Source organism: Asterias amurensis, chromosome 17, assembly GCF_032118995.1.
Source record: "Asterias amurensis chromosome 17, ASM3211899v1".
Lineage (NCBI taxonomy): Eukaryota > Metazoa > Echinodermata > Asteroidea > Forcipulatida > Asteriidae > Asterias > Asterias amurensis.
Window position 1 is genome coordinate 3,073,261 of NC_092664.1, and position 27,576 is coordinate 3,100,836.

Genomic DNA, 27,576 nt, shown 5'->3' on the forward strand with positions numbered 1-27,576 from the left:
CATGGCACACAATCTTTGGTTCAAGTAACAAGAACTAGTCATTAGTTGGTTTCCTTTTTTTGCTTTTCCATATTTAAAGTAATTCTTAATTTGTATGCTATCATTCCAAGTTATAACAAACAAAGAGTGAACATTGAAATAAATACTATAATACAAATCACTGTTTTGTTTAATCGCTCCTTGTCACTGGGTGAGCTCATTAGTCTACATGTAGTCGTTAAGATCTACTCTAGAATGAGGAAGGTGGACTACCATATCAAATGCCTCAGTATTTCAATATGATTCAAACTTGCTCCTTGACACCGGGTAAGCTCATTGGCTTAGCAGTTAAGATCTACTCTAGAACGAGGAAGGTGGACACCCATCCAAACTGCCTCAGTATTTCAATATGATTCAAACTTGCTCCTTGTCACTGGGTGAGCTCATTGGCTTAGCAGTTAAGATCTACTCTAGAACGAGGAAGGTGGACACCCATCCAAACTGCCTCAGTATTTTAATATGATTCAAAATTGCTCCTTGTCACTGGGTGAGCTCATTGGCCTGGCAGTTAAGATCTACTCTAGAATGAGGAAGGTGGACATCCGTCTCATCTGCCTCAGTATTTCAATATGATTCAAAATTGCTCCTTGTCACTGGGTGAGCTCATTGGCCGAGCAGTTATAATCTACTCTAGAATGAGGAAGGTGGAATACCATCTCAACTGCCTCAGTATTTCAATATGATTCAAACTTGCTCCTTGTCACTGGGTGAGCTCATTGGCCAAGCAGTTAGGATCTACTCTAGAATGAGGAAGGTGGAATACCATCTCAACAGCCTCAGTATTTCAATATGATTCAAACTTGCTTCTTATCACTGGGTGAGCTCATTGGCCGAGCAGTTAAGATCTACTCTAGAATGAGGAAGGTGGACTACCATATCAAATGCCTCAGTATTTCAATATGATTCAAACTTGCTTCTTGTCACTGGGTGAGCTCATTGGCCAAGCAGTTAAGATCTACTCTAGAATGAGCAAAATGTCACTTGGCAGTGGATTTGTCTGCACTCCTTTTTCTTGACTCTAGGCACACCACATGGTTCCTCTCATCTCATACCTGATTTCTTTGGTCTAGTTCATGCTCCAGGTATGACATCATCTGTTTCAGCTTTAGACTCCCACACTCCTCATCCTCAAGACACTGAACTAAAGAATAAAGATGAGAAAGAGTAAGATGAGGTGAAAGTGAAATCTTGTAGAATTCCAACCAAGGATGATCCTTACACCATGTTTAGAATCTCATTCATGAGAACCATCTTCTATCTGAGGTTAATTTTTCTCCCCCCTTGGACTCTGAAAGCAGAAAGTATACAACGCTTATCACACATCAATGAGAGGGTCAAACTCTAGAATAAGGAAAATGGTCTACTACTTCAACTGCCTCAGTATTTCAATATGATTCAAACCAACAGCCAACATTGAGTTCATGCTCCAGGCGCACAATATAGTAGTACTGGTAGTACAAATCTAGTACATCATTGGTTCCATCCCAACTTTAGAATCAACCCAACTATAGTTGGGACAGTCCCAACTTGAGCTGTCCCAACTTGAGTATAACTTGGTTTGCCTGATTGCATGAAAGAAACTGTGCATAATGCACCCGTCACAAGTTGGACCAGTCCCAACTATAGTTGGGATGATTCTTAAGTTGGGACAGAACCTACACGCAATGCGCAATGTACAGCCAATGAGGTGATTCTACAATAACAAAACCAAACCCCATACACCCACTCATTTCATAAGCATAGAACCAGCCAGTGTAAATACATGTAAGACCTTAGTGACCTGAACACAACATTACAATATTGATATTTATCATAAGAATACCCTGCCTAGTTTGAATCTGAAAAGCTGACTCAAAGTTATCCATGCATACTACACTTCGTTCACACAACACAAAGACTTAAATATAGAATTTGGTATTTCCACATTTTGCAATGTTCACAGTCAGACTTATAGCAGTACCAGGTAGGGAGTGTCACTGTGTAATAGTCCAACGGATCATTGCTTAAATATCCTACTCATCTAACAGATTGGATGCTATGTTTCAAGCCATCTTCTTCTGCCACAATTCAAGTAAGTTGATTAAGATAAGTCAAAGGTAATCAGTAATGATTTTTTTGAGGAATAAGGAACTTGGTTTAATTTACAAATCCAGTCTTTTGGCATACACTGTATAAGCTGCAAGGTGTATATGGCTCAGAACACCATAATCAGAAAAGCAGCAAAGAAGAGTGTGGATGTTAACCTATAAGCCACATTAGGATAGTATTCTAAGTGGTACTAAACGATGCCTGTATGTATTTATAAATCCCTACCGTCTTGTCTCACTTTTTACCCAAAATATTTAATGTAATAATAAAAACATTGCAATCATTGATTGCACTATTCGTCTTGAAAATCTCACACCCTGCCAGACGTGTTAACATTTGGCACACACCCAACACATTTGTTTGTACCGGTAGAGTCACACAAATTAGTTGATAGTACGTCTCAGCCACAAAGTATTTTCTACTTCACAAACTACTTAACCAATCTTTAGGGGAAAGATAAGATTAGATGTATACAATTTGTAATATTGTTTTGATTTAAGTCATTCATCCAGAGCCAGTGTCATACTTCAGAGTTATATTCTTTTATGCCTGTCATCAGTGACAAGATTTTAAAATACAAGTTTCATGCCACTACATCCATTGCAATAAGAGGTTATGGATGTCAAGGGGCAACATTTGAGACAAGTTCCAATTTGATACATTGTTATAATTAGGAGTTATTACAGGTAAATAAATATGCTTGCCTCTTTGTAAATTTACAAAAAATGCAAACGAAATTTCTGACCTTTGTTAATTTATGGGAAGTAAATGAACAAAGTAACGGAGAAGTATTTTTTGACAAGCATGTCTCATTTTATAATCAGTGATTGTATAAAGTGCTGACTAATGACTAACTGCAAGTAAGATCATGTACTCAAGTCTTCCACTGATGATACTTTTACATTGAACTTAATTAGCTATTTTCTCTTTTAATTCACAGTTTCACGTTCCAGCAAGCCCTTTCAATCATAATGGCATCCAATATAACAACTCAGTCAGTGCTAGCAGAGATAAGTCAGGATCATCTTGAATGTCCAATTTGCAGCGGACGCTTCAAGCAACCCAAACTACTGGAGTGTTCTCATTCATTTTGTCTTGAATGCCTTCAACAACTCAGACAAAATAGTCCAAGTACTACAAGGCTTTCATGTCCAGTGTGTAGACAAGAAACTCTAATAAATGGAAATGGCATTGATGATCTCAAAACAAACTTTCTAGCCCTTTCATTGATCGGATCAATTGAAACACAGGAAACCCGACTGAAACAGCAGCAAGGAAAACAAGTACCCAGTCAGGAGTTTGTTTCCAAGTGTAGCAAGCATACTGGCAAGGATCTTACCATGTATTGTGAAACATGCAAGAAACTGATATGTACAACTTGCATTGCTAAAGACCACAGAAAGCACCCTGCAATAGAACTGAATGAAGCTTCAGACAAAAGTAAACAACATGCCACAGAACTTCTAGCAGAAGTTAGACAGAGAATCAAAACCTACAACATTGCCATTCAAGAAATAGACATGTCCCGCAAGACGCTAGACTTAATGTTTGCTGCCACCAAAGAGAAAATCACCAAGAAGGCTGATGAGGAGATTGCCAAGGTGCTTGCCAGGGTCAAAGAGGAGAAGCAGAAGCTGATGCAAGAGGCAGAACAGATTTATAAAGACAGAGTCAAGACAATGCAAACTGCACGAGCTACAAACAGCAAAGAGATAAACACAGCAGAGCTCAAGCAGAATGAGGTAAATCAACTCATGGATCAACAGAACAAGATTGTACATCACATAGAACAACTCTTACAAGACCTCAAAGAATACAGAGAGAAGAAACCAACAAAAGTACCGGATGGGTTGAGTTATATGGACTTTAAAGAAGGCCAGAAGTCACTAGGGAGACTGGTACTGAAAGATGAACAACAGGTAGAATCAGCAACTTCTGCTCAGGCTAGAAAGCCAACAATTCAATTCATGAAATACTTCAAAAAAGATAAATGGACATTAAAAACAGAAATAAATAAATACAAGAACATGAATCAACAGATGGTGGAGATTCGTGCAAAGGATGTTGCTGCATACTCTAATAGTGATATTGTTGCTCTACATCAATACACACGTAGCTTGATTACAATACCAGCAGAGAGCAATCCTCAATCTACTGTCAATCCACAAGAACTTACAATCCAAGGTCTTACCACACAAAGCAGAGTGGCTGTGAATAAGAATGATGAGCTAATTGTTCTAGATTATACAGAAGTCAAGATCTTCAACAGGAATGATCGGCTCCTCCATCAGTTCAATCCAGGCAGTGTACAAACATGTATTGCAGTGGATGACAACAATCTGATAGCAGTGGGTTATCATCGCAAGGCAGAGATCTCTCTACACAAACCAGATGGATCCCACATCAGAACACTGCCTGCTCCAGGGATTGGTTGTTACTTGACTACCTACAAACAGAGACTCATCTACACCAACTGGAATGACAAGAAGTTGGTATCAGTAACCTACGATGGTGAAACGGTGTTCTCAGTAGATATCAATCAGCCTTGGAGGCCTCGTGGTGTGTGTTGTGACAAGGATGGTGGCATCTATGTTGCTGTACAGAGAGGACTATACCCACCACTAGGTGATATCTATCATTACAGTCCTGATGGCAAGTGCATTGGATGTATCATCAAGGATTGTTATGATACCAAAGGTATCACATTCACACCAGCTGGTGATCTGGTTGTGGCTACAGACAAATCAGTTAAAATCTATCAACATGAGTAAAGACATCAACAAACATTATGCTGGACCACAATAACATTCAAGCTGAGATAAACATTTGGGTAAAACAAAAATCATTATCTTCTGTCAAAATATTATTTCATTCACATCAGCTCTATGACAAATAACATAAAAGAAATGTTATTTTACTTCACTGCATGGGTTTGAAAATGAAAACATTATACTACATCAAGTAAAGACAGCAATTATTGTAAAAAAAAATGCAATGCCATTCATGGCATGAAGAGTTCAATGCAACAGACAACTTACTCATAAGACAAATATTTTGTAACCAAATTATTTGATATAAATTATAGATTGTGATATTCTGATTATTTGATTTAACTAATACTTCAATATTGAGAAAAGTAATATCAACATGAGAGCAATTTGTTCAAATAGTACTTTGATCAATACTAAATAATACAAATTATCTTTTGGCTAGGGAAGTAAAAAATGTATTGACAAGAGAGCAAAAAGACATTGTTGATGCTTTTCAGAAAAAAAATTAAATTGTATATTTCAACTAGTTTGGCCTGGGAATGGTTTTCACCAAATTTACCCCAAAGTTCAATCGGTGGTTCTGAATTTGTTTTGGTACATGTAGTGTGTCAAATCAAATCAGTCCAACTCAAACATGCGGCAATGCGGCAACATGGGGTCGACTGATCCTCTTGTGTCCAAAAATAAATTTGTGTTTGGTAGAAACTGAGTGACTATATGTCCAGCCTAGAATCCACTAATGTATATATTTCAAAACCCCAAAATAATGTGTCATGAAGAAGTGATATAATATAAGATGTTAAACATTGTGTTTTACATTGTGTTTTACTTTTCTAAATCATTCTCACTACAGATTTTACAGACTACAGATTTTTATTATTTGTATCTTAATTGATCTATTTGTACATTTGGATGCCAGTGTAAAGTGTAATGAAACTAAACTAAAACTGCATTACATATTCAGTCAGAAAACAAGATGGCTTGTTATAGTGATAGTAATTGATTCAAACAAACAAACTAATAAGAAGAACAAAATTGAAATGTGGAGTATAAGATTTCATATTCTTCTAGAAGGACACTGTACATCAATTTACCACAGTATACACACACATTTAGTATGTGTATACAACTGTTTTATGTACAACTACAACTGATGAGTCTGTGATCTCACCTCTCTAGGTGACACAAGAGTAATTGATTATTGGTCTCTAGAATATCAATCCTTTTAATGTCATTTCAGTGACTTATCTCCTACCCTTCTACCATCAGGCAACATTCACATCAGAATTGAAATAATTCACTAAAAATAACAACCTCTTGCTCTGATTGGTCTATTGTTTGCATGACCTAATGATATATTTTCCCAACCACTACTTGTGAAAGGAATGTTCAAAGGATAACAAATTTCTATAAAAAATGCATTTACACAGAGTTGTACACTACACATAATTGTAAATAACCATGTTGAACTGCAGAAAGGTGCAGATCTGTGTATAAAATTAGGTATCACTCTGTAACCATGAGTCAGTTACAGACAATGCAACTGAGTGACCTAAATTACGTTTATAATTATTGAGCAAAAACAATGTATGTATTAACAAAATAGATAGGTGCTTTTTTCTACAAACATGTAAAACAGTTTATTTGTGATGAAATGTATTGGTTTTCTTTTATTATTTCACTCCATTACCATGCACCAGCAATTTCACTTTATGTATCAAGTTAAATTGCTTGTTTATGGTAACAGAGTGACATACACAAGTATATTTGTGTGTAATAATAGAGAAATTTTGCAAGCATTATGTACAGATACTGAAGATATGATAACCATTTTCTTTCCAATTTATTTTGCAATCATAGATTTATGTGTCAGGCCTTGGCCAAAGTATGGATCCAAAAATTATTTGTGTCTGTTCTTTTTACATTTGAGTAGTTTTTTTATCTAACTGATTATCGTCAGACCCCCATGCATGACGCATGTAAAGAAAGTTCCAAGCAAGCATGAAAAAAAAGGCTATTCGATATGCTGCACATTAACAACATTATGCCTCGCATAAAAACATTACCAGGAAAAAAGTTTTTAATCCTGGGCAAAATTACAACTAAGATCATCAAAGCAGTATCTGTTCAGAATATAGGTGTATGAGCTTTTCGTATCTGATTGTCAACATGCAGGCAAAACAGTGAAGCAATGTTTACACAACACAAAGTGTTGACATATACAAATTCATACCTATAGTCTTGCTAAACCATCCAAATGTAATCTTAAAAAAAAAAAAAAAAAATCATATTTGTAAAGCAAAACTTGATGTTCTTAATTGTTGTCAAACTGATGTATAGTTTCTTAAAGGCACTGGACAAGTTAAGCAATTACTCAAAGTATATATTAGCATACACAATTTCTTCATAACAAGCAACGGAGAACTGTTGATAGCATATAACATTGTGATAAACGCTTTCTTATGATGAACATGTAACATAGTTTCTGAGAAGGAGGTTATGTCTCTCTAAAAAATTTGAAGCCTTTTTCAAAGCACGCATCTGTGCAACAAGGGTTTTTTTTTTTTTGGATTGATTTTTGTGCAACTTCAACGACCAATTGAGTCCATATTTCCGAGATTTGTTATTTCATGCATATGTTGGGATACACCAAGTGGGAATCATGGTCTTTGATTTTACCTCAGTGTCCAGTTCTTTTAAGTCTTACATGTACAGATGTAGCCTTTGTGATTATATTTGCAGTTTTTCGTTTTTTTCAGTAATTGCATTGGTCTTCTTTTCTTATCTTTCCAATCTAGTAAAAATCTAGATTATTTTTGCAGTCTTTATTACTTTGGATTTTTCAAAGTCTTTTTTAGTTTAATGTCAAATGTAAAGTTAAATTTATAAATGCATTGGTCTTCTTTTCTTATTTTATTATTTAGTAAATTTCATGGTTTATGGTAGTGGAGTGACATATACTTTAGCGAGTAATTACTGTTTTTTCTTTATTAAATTGTTTTAAGATTACAATAAAACAAAAAAACATACTATGAAGTTTTTATCGAAATCATTGTCATATTGTAAGTGAATTTATAACTTCTAAAATTTTGTTTATTTGACTCTTTCAGTGCTAGCCTTTTGAGGTTTTTTAAATTTATGCGTGTCCCTCCACCACCCACCCCCCCACCCCCCCCCCCAAAAAAACTCAATTTGCTCGCATATGTCAAAGTATTGCAAAATGCAGAAACAAATCTGACTATGTCAGCATTTCAAAGAGTACAGCTATTTACCATCATTCACTGTACTACATGTATGTACAGTACCTGATAACAGACCTAGATGTACTTCAAACTGTTTTTGATATAAAGTCCAGGTTAATCATTAGCAGCCGTACTCCGACAAATTGATTATCTGGCCATTGATCACTATAAATGGTTGTTTGTCTGATCTTTGACTATAACAGCAAGTAGCATTAGTGCTTAATTACATTGCCCTGTACTGACACCTACATGTTTTTCATTCTTAAAGGCACTGGACTGTCAAAGACCAGTCTTCTCATTTTGTGTATCTAACATAATTATGTATAAAATAACAAACCTGTGAAAATTTGAACTCAATTTGTCATGAAAGTTGTGAGAGATGGTTGAAAGCACCCTTGTCGCACAAGTTGTGTGCTTTCAGATGCTTGAATTCGAGATCTCAGCTGCTCAGGTCTCAAACTTGATTCAAATATTTTAGTGAGAATTTCCTTTTTTTTCTTAAACAACTACAGTACGCTACTTCAGAGGCATCAGGGGAGCCATTTCTCAAAATGTTTTATACTATTAACAGCTCTCCATTGCTGGTTACCAAGAAAGTTTTTATGCTAACAGTTTTTTTGAGTTATTTAACAATAGTGTCCAGTGCCTTTAAATGCCATTTTGACTGGAAACACAATCTCAGGAACATACATTGTACATTGTGTCACATTCAACAGGATTTATAGTTTGTACAATGACTCCTAAAAAAATATATTTATCAATATTATTCACATATATTATTTACAAAGTCATCTTGGAGACAATTGGTTCTACATTATTTGGGGATAAAAAGTGATTTATTTTACCAAACCTACAGTACTACATACATGTACGGCTCTACATTTGATCCCCAAAACCGAACCGATCAGACAATAGCTATGTGACAATAGTTTCTTAATGACACAAGTCACAAGACTGGGACTCAAACCAACACTCTGCTGATCAGAAACACCAGAGCCTGAGGGTGGTGCACTTAGTCACAACATTTCGTAGCTAATAGAAGCGACAACACTTTGAGCTTTGTCCTCCACATGAGTTTTCAATGTCTAATAACGGGGACTTTGGGAAGTATTTTTAATATTTCTCTAAAATCTCATATTTTTCATGGTGATTACCAGTTACCAACTACTAACAACAGAAATCGAGTACACCTGCAAACAGTCTTTTTTACGCCATGCAGTCGGGTACCTCATAATAACCTTGTCAGTTTTTTTCTTGTTTGAGAAGTTTCTCTCATCAAATCAGTTCTAGATATCATCCTCCCAGATATGTCAAAGACAAACAAATAAACATTTCTTGGCTATGAAATAAAAATGTCTGTGACAAACAAGAAGATCTTTAAGTCTGTTACGAGAGATGTCAACATGAAATAAACATTGACAGTAAATGCTGACTATCGCTTACCTCTCATTGTGAGCTTCCTGTTTCTTGTACATCTTCAACTCTCCCTGTAGTGTCTTCAGAGCTTCACTGCCAGAGTCTGAGACTGAGTAGGATCTTATGGGTCTTGGGTTACCATGGTTATGGGCATCCAAGATGAGGAGCAAAGCCTGAAATAAAAGAGGATCATAGTAAAGAAGAAGGGTTCAAATAAGGGATTCAAAGTTTGTCAAACTGGTTGCAGCACCGGTTTCAGTGCGATTGTGCATTGCCAATGACTATAAGGGTAATACACAACTTATCGGGTACATGCAAAAGAAGTAGTTTTACAAAACCAAAAATCATGTCTACGCTCTGTGATGAAGTTAAGGGCAAAGCTAAAGGCTTTCAAATATAACAATTGCAGAGTAAACTTGTATTTCTGTATTTCAAACAATATAAAAAAACAGGACTGGGATTTGTTTTTGAAACCTTAAAAAAAAAATTAATGTTTGATTTATGTGGCAACCATTAATTAACTAAAATTACTTGAGCAAGCAGCAAACAGCAGTGCATTAATTATAAATAGAAGTTCAAACAAGAATGATGAAAGTCTGTCTTTCAATGACTAAAACACAGAAAACAAATTCATGTTACAAATAGCTTTCTTATTTTCATATGCACGAGAATGAGTCTGCCATGATGGGTAAAAATGGAAAGAAGTTTCAAAAGAAATAGTACTGTTCAATAATGACGTCTGAATCTAAAACCAGACAAGTATTGCAGTATGCTGGGGTCCAATGTTCAACAACCTGTTATTGATTAGTCACTGAGTCCCAGTAATGTACATGTAGGGGTCACAGACACCAAAAACTTTCAGATTGATATCATTTCAGTGTGTAAATATGCGCCAAGTGCAGTATCAGTAAAACTGTATGTTAACCATAACACTGCTACATACAAGAGCTAAATTAAGAAACTGGAATTTCCACATTAACAGTAATATATAGGGCGTGTTGTTCCAAAGTTTAACTTTGAGCTATGTAACTCTATGGAAATACAGTGGAACATCATTCAGTGTGTTGTGCCAACATTAAACAGATCATTGCTGGAATTTCCTCATCAACTTTAATGATTGTTGCTGTGTTTCATGCTATATTCTTCACTCAAATGCTGGGTGAGTTGTAAACAAAATTGTGATTGGTCAATATTTGCTACATGTAGAGAACAAGAATGAAATGCCTTGTTTGATTAGAGACCTTGGCCAAATTTTGAAGAGCTGGTTAACGGTAAGCAAATCTTTTTTGCTTAATGTAGCAAAGTTAATTGCTTAAAGACAATGGACACTATTTGTAAATGTCACTGACCAGTTTTCTCACTCGGTGTATCTCAACATATGCATAAAATAACAAACCTGTGAAAATTTGAGCTTGATTTCGCAAAATCAAAGTTTGAGTAATTACCAATAGTGTCCACTGTATTTAAGTGTAAACCTAATTCACGAGCGGTTGCTAGCTTAAGCATGTAAACAAACTGCGCGCGCAATATTTTGGGTCGTCTGCGTCAGCAAAAAAGAAGGTGCTTACTTAGGGTATGTTCAGACGTGGGGTTAAACTAGTCCTTAATCCGAGCACCGCGGGTGTCCAAAAGATAAACATGACTTAGTCCAAAATTGGCTTGCGTTCACACAGTGAGTTTATTCTGGTCAAGCGGACTAAACTAGCCAACGATGTTGATTATTGGGTCATGCATCGGCGAACCTTACCATTGCTGGTTCCGGTTTGTTACATTGTCCATGGTCCATGCGTGTTCCACAGAGTTTCAATCCGGGTTTCGATCCGCTATCGTCTCTACAAACCTCATGGTCATCATGTATTCCATCTTTAAAGACGGCAAAATCACTTCTTATCCTTGCTTGGCCCCAGCACAAACGCAATTCTATTGTGCCCGCTGAAGTTTCATGAACGAAACATTTACACGTTGTTGTTGAAAGCTTCAAATTATTTTTGAGTGTGAACTTTTGTAAATATATCACAACTTAGTCATTAAGAAGTCGTAGCCTACACACATTCTCATGTTACGTAAAAAATTGTTTTTCAATTCAACATTAGTCTGGTACTCGTATAACTGTTACGTAAAGGACAGGACAGGAACCAGATACAACCTAGTTTTCGAACCCAAACTTTGGTCTTAATTGTCGATCCCGTGTGTGTAGCTTAGCTGTGATTAGATGCCACTTTCTTCAAAGCATAAAGTAGCGTTGCGCACAGAAGTGAATTTAAAAACTAAATAGTGCTACTAAAAATGAGAACTTGTTTTCGTGCGACGCCCATTTCAAACATTTTCGGCGAAGGGGAATACCGGGGCCCCAAACACTTAATGGTAACTAGGCCTGGGCGAATTATTTGAATATCCGGTTAATGGCGAATAGGTTTTCCTATCCGTAACCGCGAATGCCTTTTTTTTCTTAACCGGATATCCGCATAGGGCGCGAATACCTATTTACAAACCGGATAATTCTGTAATTACAACCGAGTAACCGGATATTCTTTAATATCCGAATATCCGCGGACGTCGGGCGACAACTGATATGAATGTTTTGTCTGAATCCTTATGAAACTTCTATTAAGACAGCATAAAACAGCATATATTAAGTATTTAACTATGCTCACCTCCGTGAAGAGTTAAAACAATGACATTTCTGACGTAATTTGTTCAAAGATTACAAAAGTTTTCCTTCACGTAGAGTCAATCACGATCAAAAGAAAAAGCAAATCGCCATCTTTAAATTAGAGCCGGTCATTTTTATGAATGAACCGAGTGACACTGTCTAAAACTAATATCAATCCGCCCAAAAGATCTCATTCACAAACGAACAGCGCCCTCTAGCGGCAAAAAAACTATTCGAATATCCGGTTAATTTCGGATAGTTGGCCAGCGGTATCCGAATAACAAAATTTCACTATTCGCCCAGCACTAATGGTAACATAAAGGGAAGGCAGCGGAGAGACGCAAGGAGATATTATAGTATAGCTCCATGGATTCATGCAGACACCACCCAATACTCGCTGCCGATCCATCCATACACGTGAATGACGTCACCTTTGTTGCCGCGGTAAAACCTGGGCTAAGTTAGGCTAGTCCATCAATTTTTTTGGTTTAGTTTAGCCCAGCTCAGTGGGTCAAATTAACCCTCGCGGACCAGAATATTGCGTTCCCACGCAGGGTTAGTTTAGCACTTTTGGATTAAGGACTAGTTTAACCCCACGTCTGAACGTACCCATAATGACAGGCGAAATAAATACACAGTGGCCTTAACAAACATATCATCACCTTCTCTGTCTGTAGTGCCCCTTGAAAGGTTTACACACTAACTTGTGAGTGAACAAGAAGAAACACTGTACAACATTTCTGAAATATTTTAGACACTTGTTTACTTTGCTGAACCTATCATACACACACATGTAAAATACAAACCGCTGCCTAACCACACTAACAACGCATATTGCAGTGATGTAGCACTATGCGCTGTGCTTAAAGGAACACGTTGCCTTGGATCGGTCGAGTTGGTCTTTGAAAAGCGTTTGTAACCGTTTTTTATAAAATGCATATGGGTAGAAAGATGTTGTAAAAGTAGAATACAATGATCCACACAAACATGCCTCGAAATTGCGTGGTTTTCCTTTACCTTGTCGACTAACAACGTCGGCCATTTATGGGGGTCAAAATTTTGACTCCCATAAATGGCCGACCATGTTAGTTCGCACAGTAGAAGGAAACCACGCAATTTCGAGGCAAACTTGTGTGGATCATTGTATTCTACTTTTAAAACATCTTTCCAACCATATGCATTTTATAGAAAACGGTTACAAACGCTTTTGTTTTGACCAACTCGTCCGATCCAAGGCAACGTGTTCCTTTAAACAGGGTGATGAAGCAAAAAGGTTAGGGCTTTACGGACCGTTTTTGTTTGCTTACTGCTTTAAGCAAAAAAACCTTGCTTAAAGCCATTGGACCCGGTAAACAGTGTTGTCCAAGGCCCACACTTTGTGTACCACAACTTCTATATCAAATAACAAACCTGTGAAAATTTAGGCTCAATCGGTCATCGGAGTCGTTAACGAGAATTTATATTGTTTTGCTGTTTTCTCAAAAAGTAAAGCATTTCATGAAATAATATTTCAAGAGAAGTCTTTCACCATTGCCTTCTGTAAACCCTGTAAGTCATTTGTAAATCTGTGAACTTTTTTTTTTTTTTCTGAACCAAAAGGGTCCGATGGCTTTAAAGACACTGGACATTATTGGTAATTGTCAGAGACCATTCTTCTCACTTGATGTGTCTCAACATACATGTATGCATTAAATAACAAGCCTGTGAAAATTTGTTCTAAATTGGTCGTCAAAGTTGCGAGATAATAATGAAAGAAAAAACACCCTTGTCACACGAAGTTGTGTGCTTTCAGATGCTTGATTTTGAGACCTCAAAAAAGTTCTAAATCTGAGGTCTCAAAATCAAATTCGTGGAAAATGACTTCTTTCTCGAAAACTACACTACTTCAGAGGGAGCCGTTTCTCACAATGTTTTTATACTACCATCAGCTCTCCTTTACTCATTACAAACTACGGTTTTATGCTAATAATTGTTTTGAGTAAAACAAATAGTGTCTACTGTCTTTCAGCAAGGCTATAATATGAAAAATTTGCTAGATGTGCCGTTAAGCACAAAATCAAGTGTTAAGCAGCTCTATGAAGTTGGGCCCTGGTCAGAAGCCATGGAACCCGCAACTGCAGTATAGCCAGGGATCACCTCACTCTATGGTTTTATGATACAACCTGGTAAGCAGCAACAGAGGGCATGGTTAGACAGCTCAAAAAAGTTTGCAGACCACTACAATATGGAAATATTGAAAAGTGTTTTGGTATTTTTAAGTTTCAAAAATCAAATTAAAAAAGAAGTTTTGATTTCATAGTAAATAGTCTCAATTAATGAAACAAAATTTGGCTGAGCAAAAAATGAGTGGGGCACCTGTTGCAACAGTATAAACATTGACAGGTAATCGGTTTCTGCTTCAGGAGGATTGGGATACGGTACAAAAATACTGTTCAGCCAATGCTGCTCAGCCAAATTCTTTGCTGAGAAACAATTGACCGGGGCATCGGTAGCAACAGATAAGCTTAGTGATGGCTGGTTAACAGTTTCTGCTAAGCAGGATTTGTCTGCATTTAGAAAAGTTGTATGTTTACAGGTTTTTAGACATTGGGCCCTAGGCTACACCAGTCAACTACATGTATGCTAGCATTACAAAAATACTCAGTTTAAATAACTACTATGTTACAGTCAAAGTAAACTTATCATCCATTGACTCCGAAATTGTTGTCCTCTGCTCAACTTGACACAAGGGTGTCCCAGGTCTCCTTGCGTTATTCTCCCTTCAAATATAAACAACTCTTCATCCGTGTAAATTTCCAAAGGTTCCAGCATCAACCTTCAACAAATGCCCCTACAACTCTTGGTTAAGAGAACTATTTTTTTTCAGGTCAATTAAAAACAACCCATGTCAACAACCCAAAGCTATAATATCCAGGCCAAAATGCTTTGGGAAACCCACTCACAACATAAGAAAAAACATTTTCTCCACTGTCCCCTCGCTCAATGTTGATGGGAGCACCAAAGACTGTGCAAGGCGAGCCAGAAGAGCAAACATTGAAAGGGGGGGGGGCATGGCGCCATAGTGCAGGGGCCCAAACGAGATATGGCCGGGATTGTCTGAAATTTGTCAGCGTGAACTTAAACCAAAAATAATAACAATAGGAAAGAATAATAATAATAATATATAATATTTATATAGCGCCTTTTACTTAAGTTACAAAGCGCTGTACAAAACTATGAATAAACACAAAATTATAAAAACTAGGCTTAGCAAAGAAGTAAATGAGTCTTTAACATGGCTTTGAAGGATTCAAGAGATGAAGCCTCGGCTACAGCTACAGCTAGATCGCGCGTGTCTGCCATTCTTCAACACTGGTAGACGCGCTGATCTAGACGTAGCTGTAGCCGAAGTCGTCGTTTCGGACACGGCCTTACACCAAACGAAAACTGATAAGGGCAGTATGTATGGGGGTTGTAGTTTTTAAGTAATGACTATTTATAAAAGTACAATTTGACGTGTTCTTTGGTGGTCGCTAGCGGGCGCCATGTGCACCAAAGGGTTCAAACTATATTCAAAACACTCATGAGGCAGTTGTTCTGTTTTCTATCCATTTGGGGGGTAGGGACGTGCGCCCTTCATGGAAGGAAACAAAGCAGTACTCTCTTCACTTAAATAAAAACAAGATATTTTCATGGACCATTTTTACAAACTGTGATTTCTATTGGTGCATGCTATATTTGAAATCAGCTTGGCTCAGTGGTTTCTTTCCCCGTCTTTTACCTTTGTGGACCCTGATTCAAGTCATCGGCAAAAGCCTTGCCTGAGGAACGTGTTTTCAGTCCCTACCTCATTGCATGGGTTTTCCCTGATTGGGGTTTCCCTCCCACATCTCCAACTTTACATACCTGCTCAAGTATTGCAACCTACAAAAGAGGCATCAAGTCTTATACTTCTTTGATCTTGTGATATATGTCTGTAACTGTATTGACATGCAGTTTAGGGTGACAGTGTAAATTACCTACTTGATTGGTCATCATAGAACGTAGAACAAAAATCAAAACAACCTATTGTGAAAACATTCAATCTGAAAATCCGTTCTGCCAAGGATTGTAATATGTTCAAGATTTCAAGTCTTGCATTGATGAGGAAAGTACTGGGTTATGTAAAAGGATCTCATCAAATTGAGTCAATTTCTTGTTTTACTTCACAGATCATCATTGAAGAAACTTCCAACAAAATGGCATCCAATATAACAGTTCAGTCAGTGCTAGCAGAGATAAGTCAAGATCATCTTGAATGTCCAATTTGCAGTGGACGCTTCAAGCAACCCAAACTACTGAAGTGTTCTCATTCATTTTGTCTTGAATGCCTTCAACAACTCAGACAGAATAGTCCAAGTACTACAAGGCTTCCATGTCCAGTGTGTAGAAATAAAACTCTTTTAAAAAAAAACGGCATTGATGGTCTGAAAACAGACTTTAAAACCATTTCATTGATAGAAGCAATTGAAACAAAGGAAACCCGACTGAAACAGCAGCAACAAAAACAAGTACCCAGTCAGGAGTTTGTTTCCAAGTGTAGCAAGCATACTGGCAAGGATCTTATCATGTATTGTGAAACATGCAAGAAACTGATATGTACAACTTGCATTGCTAAAGACCACAGAATGCACTCTGTAATAGAACTGAATGAAGCTTCAGACAAAAGTAAACAACATGCCACAGAACTTCTAGCAGAAGTAAGACAGAGTATCAAAACCTACAACATTGCCATTCAAGAAATAGACACGTCCCGTAAGACACTAGACTCTATGTTTGCTGCAACAAAAAAGAAAATCAGCAAGAAGGCTGATGAGGAGATTGCAAAGGTGGCTGCCAGGATCAAAGAGGAGAAGCAGAAACTGATGCAAGAGGCAGAACAGATTTATAAAGACAGAGTCAAGACAATGCAAACTGCAAGAGCTACAAACAGCAAAGAGATGAACAAAGCAGAGCACAAGCAGGATGAGGTAAATCAACTCATGGATCAACAGATCAAGATTGTACATTCCTTAGAACAACTTATACAAGACCTAAAAAAATACAGAGAGAAGAAATCAACAAAAGCACCAGATGGGTTGACTTATATGGACTTTAAAGAAGGCCAGAACTCACTAGGGAAACTGGTGCTCAAAGATGAACAACAAGTAGAATCAGCAACTTCTGCGCAGGCTAGAAAGCCAACATTTCAATCCATGAAACACTTCAAACAAGATAAATGGACATTAAAAACAGAAATTGATGAATACAAGAACACAAAACAACAAGTGGATCGTCTTTGTGCACTAGTTGTTGCTGCATACTCTAATAGTGATCTGGTTGCAATACAACTATACAATGGTAGCTTGATTAAAATACCAGTAGAGAGCAATCCACAAGAGCTTACAATCCAAGGTCTTACCACACCAAGCAGAGTGGCTGTGAATAAGAATGATGAGCTCATTGTTCTAGATTATACAGAAGTCAAGATCTTCAACAGGAATGATCGGCTCCTCCATCAGTTCAATCCAGGCAGTAGACCATCATGTATTGCAGTGGGTGACAACAATCTGATAGCAGTGGGTTATCGTACCAAGGCAGAGATCTCTCTACACAAACCAGATGGATCCCTCATCAGAACACTGCCTGCTCCAGGGATTGATGAATACTTGACTACCTACAAACAGAGACTCATCTACACCAACTCCAACGATGGCAGGAAGTTGGTATCAGTAACCTACAATGGTGAAATGGTATTCTCAGTAGATATCAATCAGCCTGGGTGGCCTCAGGGTGTGTGTTGTGACAAGGATGGTAGCATCTATGTTACTGTACGGAGAGGACAATACTCATCATCAGGTGATATCCATCATTACAGTCCTGATGGCAAGTACATTGGATGTATCATCAAGCATTGTGATGATCCCTTTGGTCTCACATTTACACCAGCTGGTGATCTGGTTGTGGCTACATACAAGTCAGTTAAAATCTATCAGCATGTGTGAAGACGTAAACAAACATTATGCTGGACCACAATAACTTTCAAGCTGAGATAAATATTTCGGCAACACATAAATTAATTTCTTGACTAAAATATCATTTCACCAACATCAGCCAAGAAAATATAAATAGCAAAAATAACATGGTAAATGTCCTATCGAATTTATTGCTTGGGTTTACAAGTGTCAGGGCCGAGCGGTTAACAGCTCCGAATTCAAACTCTGGTGTTTCTGATCAGCAGAGTGTGGGTTCGAATCCCCAGCCATGACACTTGTGTCCTTAAGCAAGACACATTACCATTGCTTCGTCCTTCGGATGGGACGTAAAGCTGTTGGTCCCATGTGTTGTATAGATGCATGTAAAAGAACCCAGTGCACTTATCGAAAAGAGAAGGGGTTCGCCCCGGTGTTCCTGGCTGGATTGGCAGCATATTGCGCCACAGCACCTTGTAAACCATTACATGGTGCTTGAGATTAGGTCTTATATCTCAAAATTCGCCCCACTCCTTGCAGTAATAATACCTGGCGCTTTGTATCCTTTGGCAAAAGGCACGTTATAAATACGGTTATTAGGTGTTCGGACTTGAGTCCGAAGACCTCTTGTTTTTGTATGTTTTTTTTTTTTTTTTTTTTAGGTGTTCGGGTATTGAACCCGAACACCTCTTATTTTTGTTCGTTTTTTTTTAATTCTTCTTCTTCTTCTCAGCGTCCCTTGTCCGCTAACAAAAGCGCCTTTCCCAAATTCGTATGAACTTGAAACTTCACACATAGTTAGCGATTTTTTAGGAGAAGAAACCGTGTGAGTTACGTCATGATGACGTCATCAATGCTTGAGTTATGAATATTCAAAGTTTATTAATTCAAAAAATCATAACTTTTGATCTACATGAGGGATTCTTACAATCGAAACATCATCGGAATCGTCATTGAAAACTCCGTAAACGCCTCACAGACATGACCCCATTTTGATGTTGTCTTCCGGCTCAAAAGAGAGGTTGAAAATTTCAAAATTCACGTCTAAAGAACAACGTAAATCCCCATTGGTATGTGCATAAACATTGCACGTAGGCATACACACAACGTGTAGTGTATTAGCGGTGCAGCAGAACACGCTCCAGTGATCATCCATTCTGCTTATTAGCGGCGATTGTCCGCTAAAAAATCACACTTCCCAAGCACATATAAAGTTGAAACTTCACACATAGTTAGATATGTATAAGGAGAAGAAACCGTTTGAGTTACGTCACGATGACGTCATCAATTCTTGAGTTATGAATTTTCAAAGTTTATTATTTCAAAAAATCATAACTTTTGATCTACATGATAGGTTGTTACAATCGACACATCATCGGAAAGTTCGTTAAAAACTCTGTAAATGCCTCGCAGACATGATCCCATTTTGATCTCGTCTTCTGGTTCAAAATCGAGTTTGAAAATTCATAATTTCATGTATAAAGAACTACGAAATTTCCCCATTGGTTGTGCGTAACATGTGTGTCGTACACGTGTAGTGTATTACTATTAGGCATCATTTATTTGGTGGCATGCTGCCAAGTTTATTGTACTCTGTGCCATAGCGTGATATGCATAGAGCTATACAGCTCTATTATTTAGAGCTGTATAGCTCTATTTATGCAGAACGCTGCGAAAACGATTTCCTCTCAATCTTCGGCGTCAAACTGATGGCTTAGTGGTCAATGTGGAATTGAAGACAAAGTTTCGCTGAGATGGCCACCTACTTCAGTGATTCATGGGACTTTTAATTATGTGAGAAAACAACAGTACAAAATGACGAACATTGGTCATGTTTTGGTTAAACACCGAGAAGAATAGAGACGTTACATCGATCAACCACTCCCCCCGGGTGAAGGGCGTTTTGGACCCACGGAATTCACGTCAGTATTACAATATCTATTACTTCTTGAACTTAGCATAATCATCAATTGTTTTGATTATTTGTTAAAACAACTATCCAAGTTATTCTGAGTTAAATAGTTTGAAGAAAAAAATCTCTGGAATAACATAAGCCCTTTTAAACTTTCTGTAGTAGGAAAGGACGTTACGTAAACTAATCTATTTCTACCTCCATGCACAGACATGGATGTTACAATACAAAACATTCAAAGAAAACAGAATGGTTAAAGTATAGGGCCCAAGCAATTAGGAGTGGTCTTGCTAAAATAAACTGCCGGATTAAAGAAAACTTTAGTACAAACAAATAAATAAAACAATCCAGAATTTCATCTTCTTCTGCTCTTCGTCCCTTGTCCTCGAACAAAAGCACACTTCCCAAACTCGTATGAACTTGAAACTTCGCACATAGTTAGATATGCATTAGGAGTGGAATAATGTGTTAGTTAGGTCATGATGACGGCATCCATTCTTGAGTTATAAAAATTCAAAGTTTATTATTTCAAAAAATCATTATTTTTGATCCACGTGATGGATTCTTACAATCGATACATAATCGGAAAGGTCGTTAAAAACTCCGTAAAGGCCTCGCAGACATGACCCCATTTTTACCTTGTCTTCTGGTTCAAATCAGATTTTTTGTGTATTTTCGTCAAAAATACATTTTTTGTTTTGACTACTACCGTACTGCGTTGATCACACCAGTTCTCGTCCGATCAGTGAAGTTAAGCAACATCGGGCCCGGTCAGTACTTGGATGGGAAACCCGCTAAACCAGTTGTTGATGTTGCTGTCTGTTTGGTTTTTTTTTTTTTTACTTCTTTTTTAAAATATTATATCAGCTTCGTTTAAAGTCTGTTTTCAAGGCGTTTTCAATAAACATTTCCCTTTCGTTTAGTTAGTCTCTTCTCCAGTCGTCATCATTCATAAGTTCCTATGTCCTCAACTACAAAAGCTATTTTGACAATCTATACATCATATGAAAGGGGTTTACGTACTTCACAAAAATGAATATGTTGGTGACCTTCTCTTGACCTTTTGACCTTTCTAAACCGGAAGTGCATGTAAAATGCTTTGAAAAGGCCTATTTTCATGGGTTTTTCCTTTGATAATTGTCCACCAGGGTGTATTTTTGTACTCCCGGAAGCCGAACACCTTGTTTTTGTTATGACAAAAACTTGAGTCTAGTTATTTTTATTATTATTATTTCTACAATTTTTCCTCTGAATCACCTGCATGACTAATTTTCTGAACCAATTTGTCGTTTTGTGGAATATCATAACCAACATGGAACCCTGACAAAAGCAAATCAACTACAACAGTCTGATCATTGTAAGATCTCACATCTCTAGGTCACATAAACATTGTATCCTTTATAAATATTAGTCAGTTCCCATTGTGGTTTATAAGTAAATATAGTTTATACGTGTAAGTGTAAAAGTAAAATCAAATTTGAATCCTTTGAGGTTTTGTTGTGATATTTCTGTGACTTAAAGCCATTGGACACTTTCTGTACAGATAAAAAAAAAAGGTTCACAGATTTACAAATAATTTACAGGGTTTACAGAAGGTAATGGTGAAAAACTTCTCTTGAAATATTATTCCTTGAAATGCTTTACTTTTTGAGAAAACATTAAAACAATATAAATTCTCGATAGCGAGAATTACGGATTTATTTTGAACACATGTAATAACACGGCGAATTGTGTGGAAACAAGAGTGGGTTTTCCCGTTATTTTCTCTCGACTCCGATGACCGATTGAGCCTAAATTTTCACAGGTTTGTTATTTTATATAAGTTGTGATACACGAAGTTTGGGACTTGGACAATACTGTTTACCGGAAGTGTCCACTGGCTTTAAAGACACTAGCACTGTTGGTAATTGTCAAAGATCAGTCTTCTCACTTGGTGTATCCCAACATATGCATAAAATAACAAGCCTGGAAAATTTGTACTCAATTGGTCATTGAAGTTGCAAGAACATGAAGAAAGAAAAACACCCTTGCTGTACAAAATAGTGTGCTTTCAGATAGGAATAAAAGGCTTCTGGCCAGAAGTCTTTTATTATTTTTATGACAAGTTACTCTCAAAAACTACATTACTCCAGAGGGAGTCTTTTCTAACAGCTCTCCGTTGCTTGCTACCAAGTAAGGTTTTATGCTATATTTTGAGTAATTACCAAACGTATACAGTGCCCTAAATACCTTTTTGGACTATGCTGCATTTTGTGTACTCTTATTTAGTTTGTATATATTTTTCTTACAATTTTCTTTTCTTCTTCTGAATTTGTACATGGCACACAATCTTTGGTTAAAGTAACACGAATCAGTCATTAGTTATTTTCCCGTTTTTGCTTTACCATATTTTAAGTAATTCTTAATTTATATGCTATCATTCCAAGTTATAACTAACAGAGAGTAAAAATTGAAATAAATGTTGTAATACAAATCACTGTTTTGTTTAATCGCTCCTTGACTAGATGTACAAGTAGTAGTTAAGATCTACTCTAGATTGAGAAAGGTGGACAACCATCTCAACTGCCCCAGTATTTCAATATGATTAAAACTTGCTCCTTATCACTGGGTGAGCTCATTGCATGGCCTAGCAGTTAAGATCTACTCTAGGATGAGGAAGGTGGACTACCATCTCAACTGCCTCAGTATTTCAATATGATTCAAACTTGCTCCTTGTCATACAGGGCGAGCTCATTGGCCTAGCAGTTTTGATCTACTCTAGAATGAGGAAGGTAGACCACCATCTCAACTGCCTCAGTATTGCAATATGATTCAAACTTGCTCCTTGCACTGGGTGAGCTCATTGGCCTAGCAGTTAAGATCTACTCTAGAATGAGGAAGGTGGACTACCATCTCAACTGCCTCAGTATTGCAATATGATTCAAACTTGCTCCTTGCCACTGGGTGAGCTCATTGGCCTAGCAGTTAAGATCTACTCTAGAATGAGGAAGGTAGACTACCATTTTAACAGTCTCAGTATTTCAATATGATGCAAACTTGCTCCTTGTCACTGGGTGAGCTCATTGACCTAGCAGTTAAGATCTACTCTAGAATGAGGAAGGTAGACTACCATCCCAACTGCCTCAGTATTTCAATATGATTCAAACTTGCTCCTTGTCACTGGGTGAGCTCATTGGCCTAGCAGTTAAGATCTACTCTAGAACGAGGCAGGTGGACTACCATCTCAACAGCCTCAGTGTTTTCAATATGATTCAAACTTGCTCCTTGTCACTGGGTGAGCTCATTGGCCTAGCAGTTAAGATCTACTCGAGAATGAGGAAGGTGGACTACCATCTCAAGTACCTCAGTATTTCAATATGATTCAAACTTGCTCCTTGTCACTGGGTGAGCTCATTGGCCTAGCAGTTAAGATCTACTCGAGAATGAGGAAGGTGGACTACCATCTCAAGTACCTCAGTATTTCAATATGATTAAAACTTGCTCCTTGTCAATGGGTGAGCTCATTGGCCTAGCAGTTAAGATCTACTCTAGAATGAGGAAGGTGGACTACCATCTCAACCGCCTCAGTATTTCAATATGATTCAAACTTGCTCCTTGTCACTTGGTGAGCTCATTGGCCTTGCAGTTAAGATCTACTCTAGAATGAGGAAGGTAGACTACCATTTTAACAGTCTCAGTAATTCAATATGATTCAAACTTGCTCCTTGTCACTATGAGAGCTCATTGGCCTAGCAGTTAAGATCTACTCTAGAATGAGGAAGGTGGACTACCATCTCAACTGCCTCAGTATTTCAATATGATTCAAACTTGCTCCTTGTCACTGGGTGAGGTCATTGGCCTAGTAGTTCAGATCTACTCTAGAATAAGGAAAACATACTAGCCCATCTCAATCGCCTTTCAATATGATTCAAACTCATAATTTGCATCAGGGATGAAGATAATTAATTTTGTTTTTTTTTACCCTTACACCGATGGTTGTTAGCACTGTATACTCAGTACTGCCTGTGAGTTCTGTGAACAAATATTAGATGGCATACTACTCGGGTGGGGTTCGAACCTGCGACCCTTGCAATTCTAGAGCATTGTCTTACCAACTAGACTACTGAGATTGCCCGGTGGCTAGAGGCAGTTTGAATCCTATGCTTTGGCAGCGGGTACCGCACTGATATAATAAATATTTGTTATGATTCAAACTTGTTGTGTCCCAAACACCTTCCTTGTTTGTCCATTAATTTTGTCTAGACAAACATATATGCACTTTTGTGAAATTAGTTTTGCATAAGTTACAAGCCAACATTGAGTTGATGCTCCAGGCTCACACTATAGTAGTACTGGTAGTAAAAACAAAGTACATTGGTCCCGTCCCAACTCTAGAATCAACCCAACTATAGTTGGGACTAGTCCCAACTTGAGTATAACTGGGTTTTCCTGATTATTGTAAGAAACTGTTCACAATGCACCCGGCATAACACAAGTTGGACCAGTCCCAAGTATAGTTGGGATGATTCTTAAGTTGGGACAGAACCTACACACAATGCGCAATGTACAGCCAATGAGGTGATCATACAGTAACAAACCCAAGCCCCATACACCCACTCATTTCATAAGCATAGAACCAGCCAGTGTAAATACATGTAAGACCTTAGTGACCTGAACACAGCAGTACAATATTGATATTTATCATAAGAATACCCTGCCTAGTTTGAATCTGAAAAGCTGACTCAAAGCATGGAGGTAGCTACCTCCATGCTTAAAGTTATCCATGCATACTACACCACATTAACACAACACAAAGACTTAAATATAGAGTTTGGTATTTCCACATTTTGCAATGTTCACAGTCACTTATACCAGTACCAGGTAGGGAGTGTCACTGTGTAATAGTCCAACGGATCATTGCTTGAATATCCTACTCATCTAACAGATTGGATGCTGTGTTTCAAGCCATCTTCTTCTGTCATAACTCAAGTAAGTTGATTAAGACAAGTCAAAGGCAATCAGTAATGATTTTGTTAAGATATTTTTGAGGAATAACCAATTTGTTTACATATAAAAATCCATTCCTTTGGAATACACTGTATACACTGCATACGCTGCAAGGTGTATCGGGCTCAAAACACCAAAATCAGCAAAGCAGCAAAGTAGAGTATTGGTGTCAACCTGTAGCCACATTAGGATAGCATTCAAAGTAGTACTAAACGATGCCTGTGTGTATTTATAAAACCCTGCAGTCTTGTATCACTTTGTACCCACAACATTTCATTTTAAAGTGCTAAATAAAAGCAATTGTGCAATCATGGATTACACAATTTGTCTTGAAAAAAAATGAATAATTTAGTTTCAAATGTACTGTTTACATCGCATAGCTGAGAATAAAATCAATTCAAAAAATGTTATTGCATAAAAACGATGTCATATTGTTTATAAACTATACAATTCTTGCAAAGGTTCAAACAATGGGACCCGTTAAATTTCACAAGTTTGTTTCCTCCTTGTACTAAAACAACATGTGTAGGAACAACTAGGAACAAATGGTCCCAAAAAGGTTTGAAAACTTGTGAGACTTGCGAACTGTAACATTAACAATGATAGATAAATTGCATGCAAAAACAAACCAATTAGTCCCCTATTAAAATTGTCCAATAAGTGTTGACCATGTCGTGCACAAGTTTGTGCAAATTTTGATCAGCCTTGGATTTCCCATGTAGCCCGCTCGATCCCACCAATTACAGGAAAATCTTGGATGTAGATTTAAGACATGTTTGGATGAGTTTGGTCACGTATTGAAATCCCCCCCCACAGTAGTGTGGATGGGGTCTACGAACGAATACTTACCGGTAGAGTCGAATTACTAATTTGCATATTCCCTATGCCGCGAGGCAGAATGCTAAGACTTTTACACACAATAGCGCCCTCCACCGTCCTACCCATAACGCCCCGCGACATGCCCGTCACGGAGTCGTCCTCTTTTCGATGAGCCCTACTAAATGTAAGCACCCAAGGACCGAGTATGTGGGGAAGGAGGGAGGGATACTCTACCGGTAAGTATTCGTTCGTAGACCCCATCCACACTACTGTGGGGGGGGGGAGTCTACTTCACTCTACTTACCGGTAGAGTCGAATTACTAATTTGCATAGACTCGCACCGAGGAAAGGCGGTGGGTATACGCGGTGCTACTGCATGTCTTAAGTGGGGGGGGCGTAGGACCCCGGCGCTCTCAAAATTCAGAGAACGCTTCGCGGCCGCTAGGCCCGATAGTGGTCCATGCCCAAAACGTACAGGGGGTATCGTCCCACGGGTGAACAAAACATTATAAGTATTGTTAGCACTGTATTACCGTGGAAAAACTCACCTAAACACGTGACTGCCGAGGTGGAGCTTGTCCTGGCTTTGCAGCTCGGCTGGCCGCCTGTAAAACCGCTCTACCTGCTCTCCCATCCACCTGTAGAACGTCCTTCAGGTAGCAGTCAGAGAACGTGGACGGGCTCTTCCAGGAGGCCGCCCTTGTAATATCACTCATGGAGACCCCTTTAAAGAAAGCCCATGAGGCCGACACTCCCCGTACTTCGTGGGCATGAACTGGACCATCGGACGCTGGCCATCCGCCCGGCACCGAGCGGATGGCTGTGACTATCCAACGCGCGATTGTATCGCGGGACGCTGGTCGGAATGGTGGAACCGTGGACACGAACAGCTGTTCGTGGCCCGTTCGGATTGACTTTGTGCGATCGATGTACCACTTTAGGGCCCTTCCGGGCACCAAAGCTTGTCCCCCGCGACCGCCGAAAAGGTTTTAAGGTCGGGAACAAAAATATCCGGGGGTTCGAAAGCACTGGATTGATTTTTGGCTAAAAACCCCGCCGCAGGGACCAGGCGGACACCTCCGGGTTCCCACCGGATGTGCCCCGCCGCCACCGTAAGGGAGTGCAGCTCGCTACGTCGGCGAGACGTAGCGACCGCTAACAAAAAGGCCACTTTGACCGTTAGATGTAGTAGCGTGGCCCCACTCAGTGGCTCGAAAGGGGGTTTTGCTAGTGCTGACAGCACGCTAAAGAGGTCCCAGGATGGGACCAGTTTGTGCACCCGGGGACGGGTGACAAACATCCCCTTAGTCAGCTGTCCAATCGCCTGGTTATCTGAGACTGTCGAGCCGTCGGTGAATCCTCCGTGGACTGCAGCAATGGCCGAACGGTAATTTTTCACCGTGGCCGTTGCCAGCCCGCTATCAAAAAGATATAGGAGGAAATCCCCGACTTCCTCTACAGAAGTATCGGCGGGATGAATAGCTCGCCGCCTACACCATTTAAAGAAATGGCGTAGTCGGCAGTCATAAACTCTTCGGGTTGAGGCCCTTCGGGACTGGGCGGCAACTTCCGCAGCCCGTCTCGAAAGGCCCGCTGCTCTGAGGGATCTTGTGACAGCACCCAGCACGTCAGGTGCAGGTCCCTCGGAGTCGGATGCACTACTCTGGACCCGGGCTGGTAT

At 38.6% G+C, this 27,576-nt stretch overlaps 4 protein-coding genes across 13 annotated transcripts in view; 3 read left to right on the forward strand and 1 right to left on the reverse strand.

Moving 5' to 3' along the window:
• LOC139949514 (uncharacterized) overlaps nucleotides 1-27,576 on the reverse strand; it is a 266,216-nt gene that overhangs the window by 174,314 nt on the left and 64,326 nt on the right. For 7 of the 10 annotated variants that reach the window (XR_011787552.1, XM_071947882.1, XM_071947880.1 and 4 more), the window contains one exon: nucleotides 9,584-9,729. The exons of 1 other annotated variant lie outside the window; for it this stretch is intronic. Coding sequence is in view for 1 of the 9 variants with exons in the window: in XM_071947890.1 (XP_071803991.1) it covers nucleotides 9,584-9,729; nucleotides 11,304-11,342 (185 nt within the window). In the remaining 8 variants the exon portion in view is untranslated. Of the gene's footprint in view, nucleotides 1-9,583; nucleotides 9,730-10,087; nucleotides 10,438-11,303; nucleotides 11,363-27,576 lie in introns of those variants that run through there. 2 more of the 10 variants (XM_071947886.1, XM_071947890.1) reach the window with 2 other exon arrangements.
• The window catches only part of LOC139949512 (uncharacterized), a 287,926-nt gene that overhangs the window by 3,127 nt on the left and 257,223 nt on the right, over nucleotides 1-27,576 (forward strand). The gene's annotated exons all lie outside the window — the stretch shown is intronic.
• LOC139949862 (uncharacterized) lies at nucleotides 2,006-4,898 on the forward strand. The gene is made up of 2 exons (XM_071948420.1): nucleotides 2,006-2,110; nucleotides 3,068-4,898. Exon 2 carries the CDS (start codon nucleotides 3,099-3,101, stop codon nucleotides 4,896-4,898), a length of 1,800 nt encoding a protein of 599 aa, XP_071804521.1. The 5' UTR covers nucleotides 2,006-2,110; nucleotides 3,068-3,098.
• Nucleotides 10,559-18,494, forward strand: LOC139949502 (uncharacterized). The gene is made up of 2 exons (XM_071947868.1): nucleotides 10,559-10,715; nucleotides 16,400-18,494. The coding sequence occupies exons 1-2, from the start codon at nucleotides 10,689-10,691 to the stop codon at nucleotides 18,209-18,211; spliced, it is 1,839 nt and encodes a 612-aa protein (XP_071803969.1). The 5' UTR covers nucleotides 10,559-10,688; the 3' UTR covers nucleotides 18,212-18,494.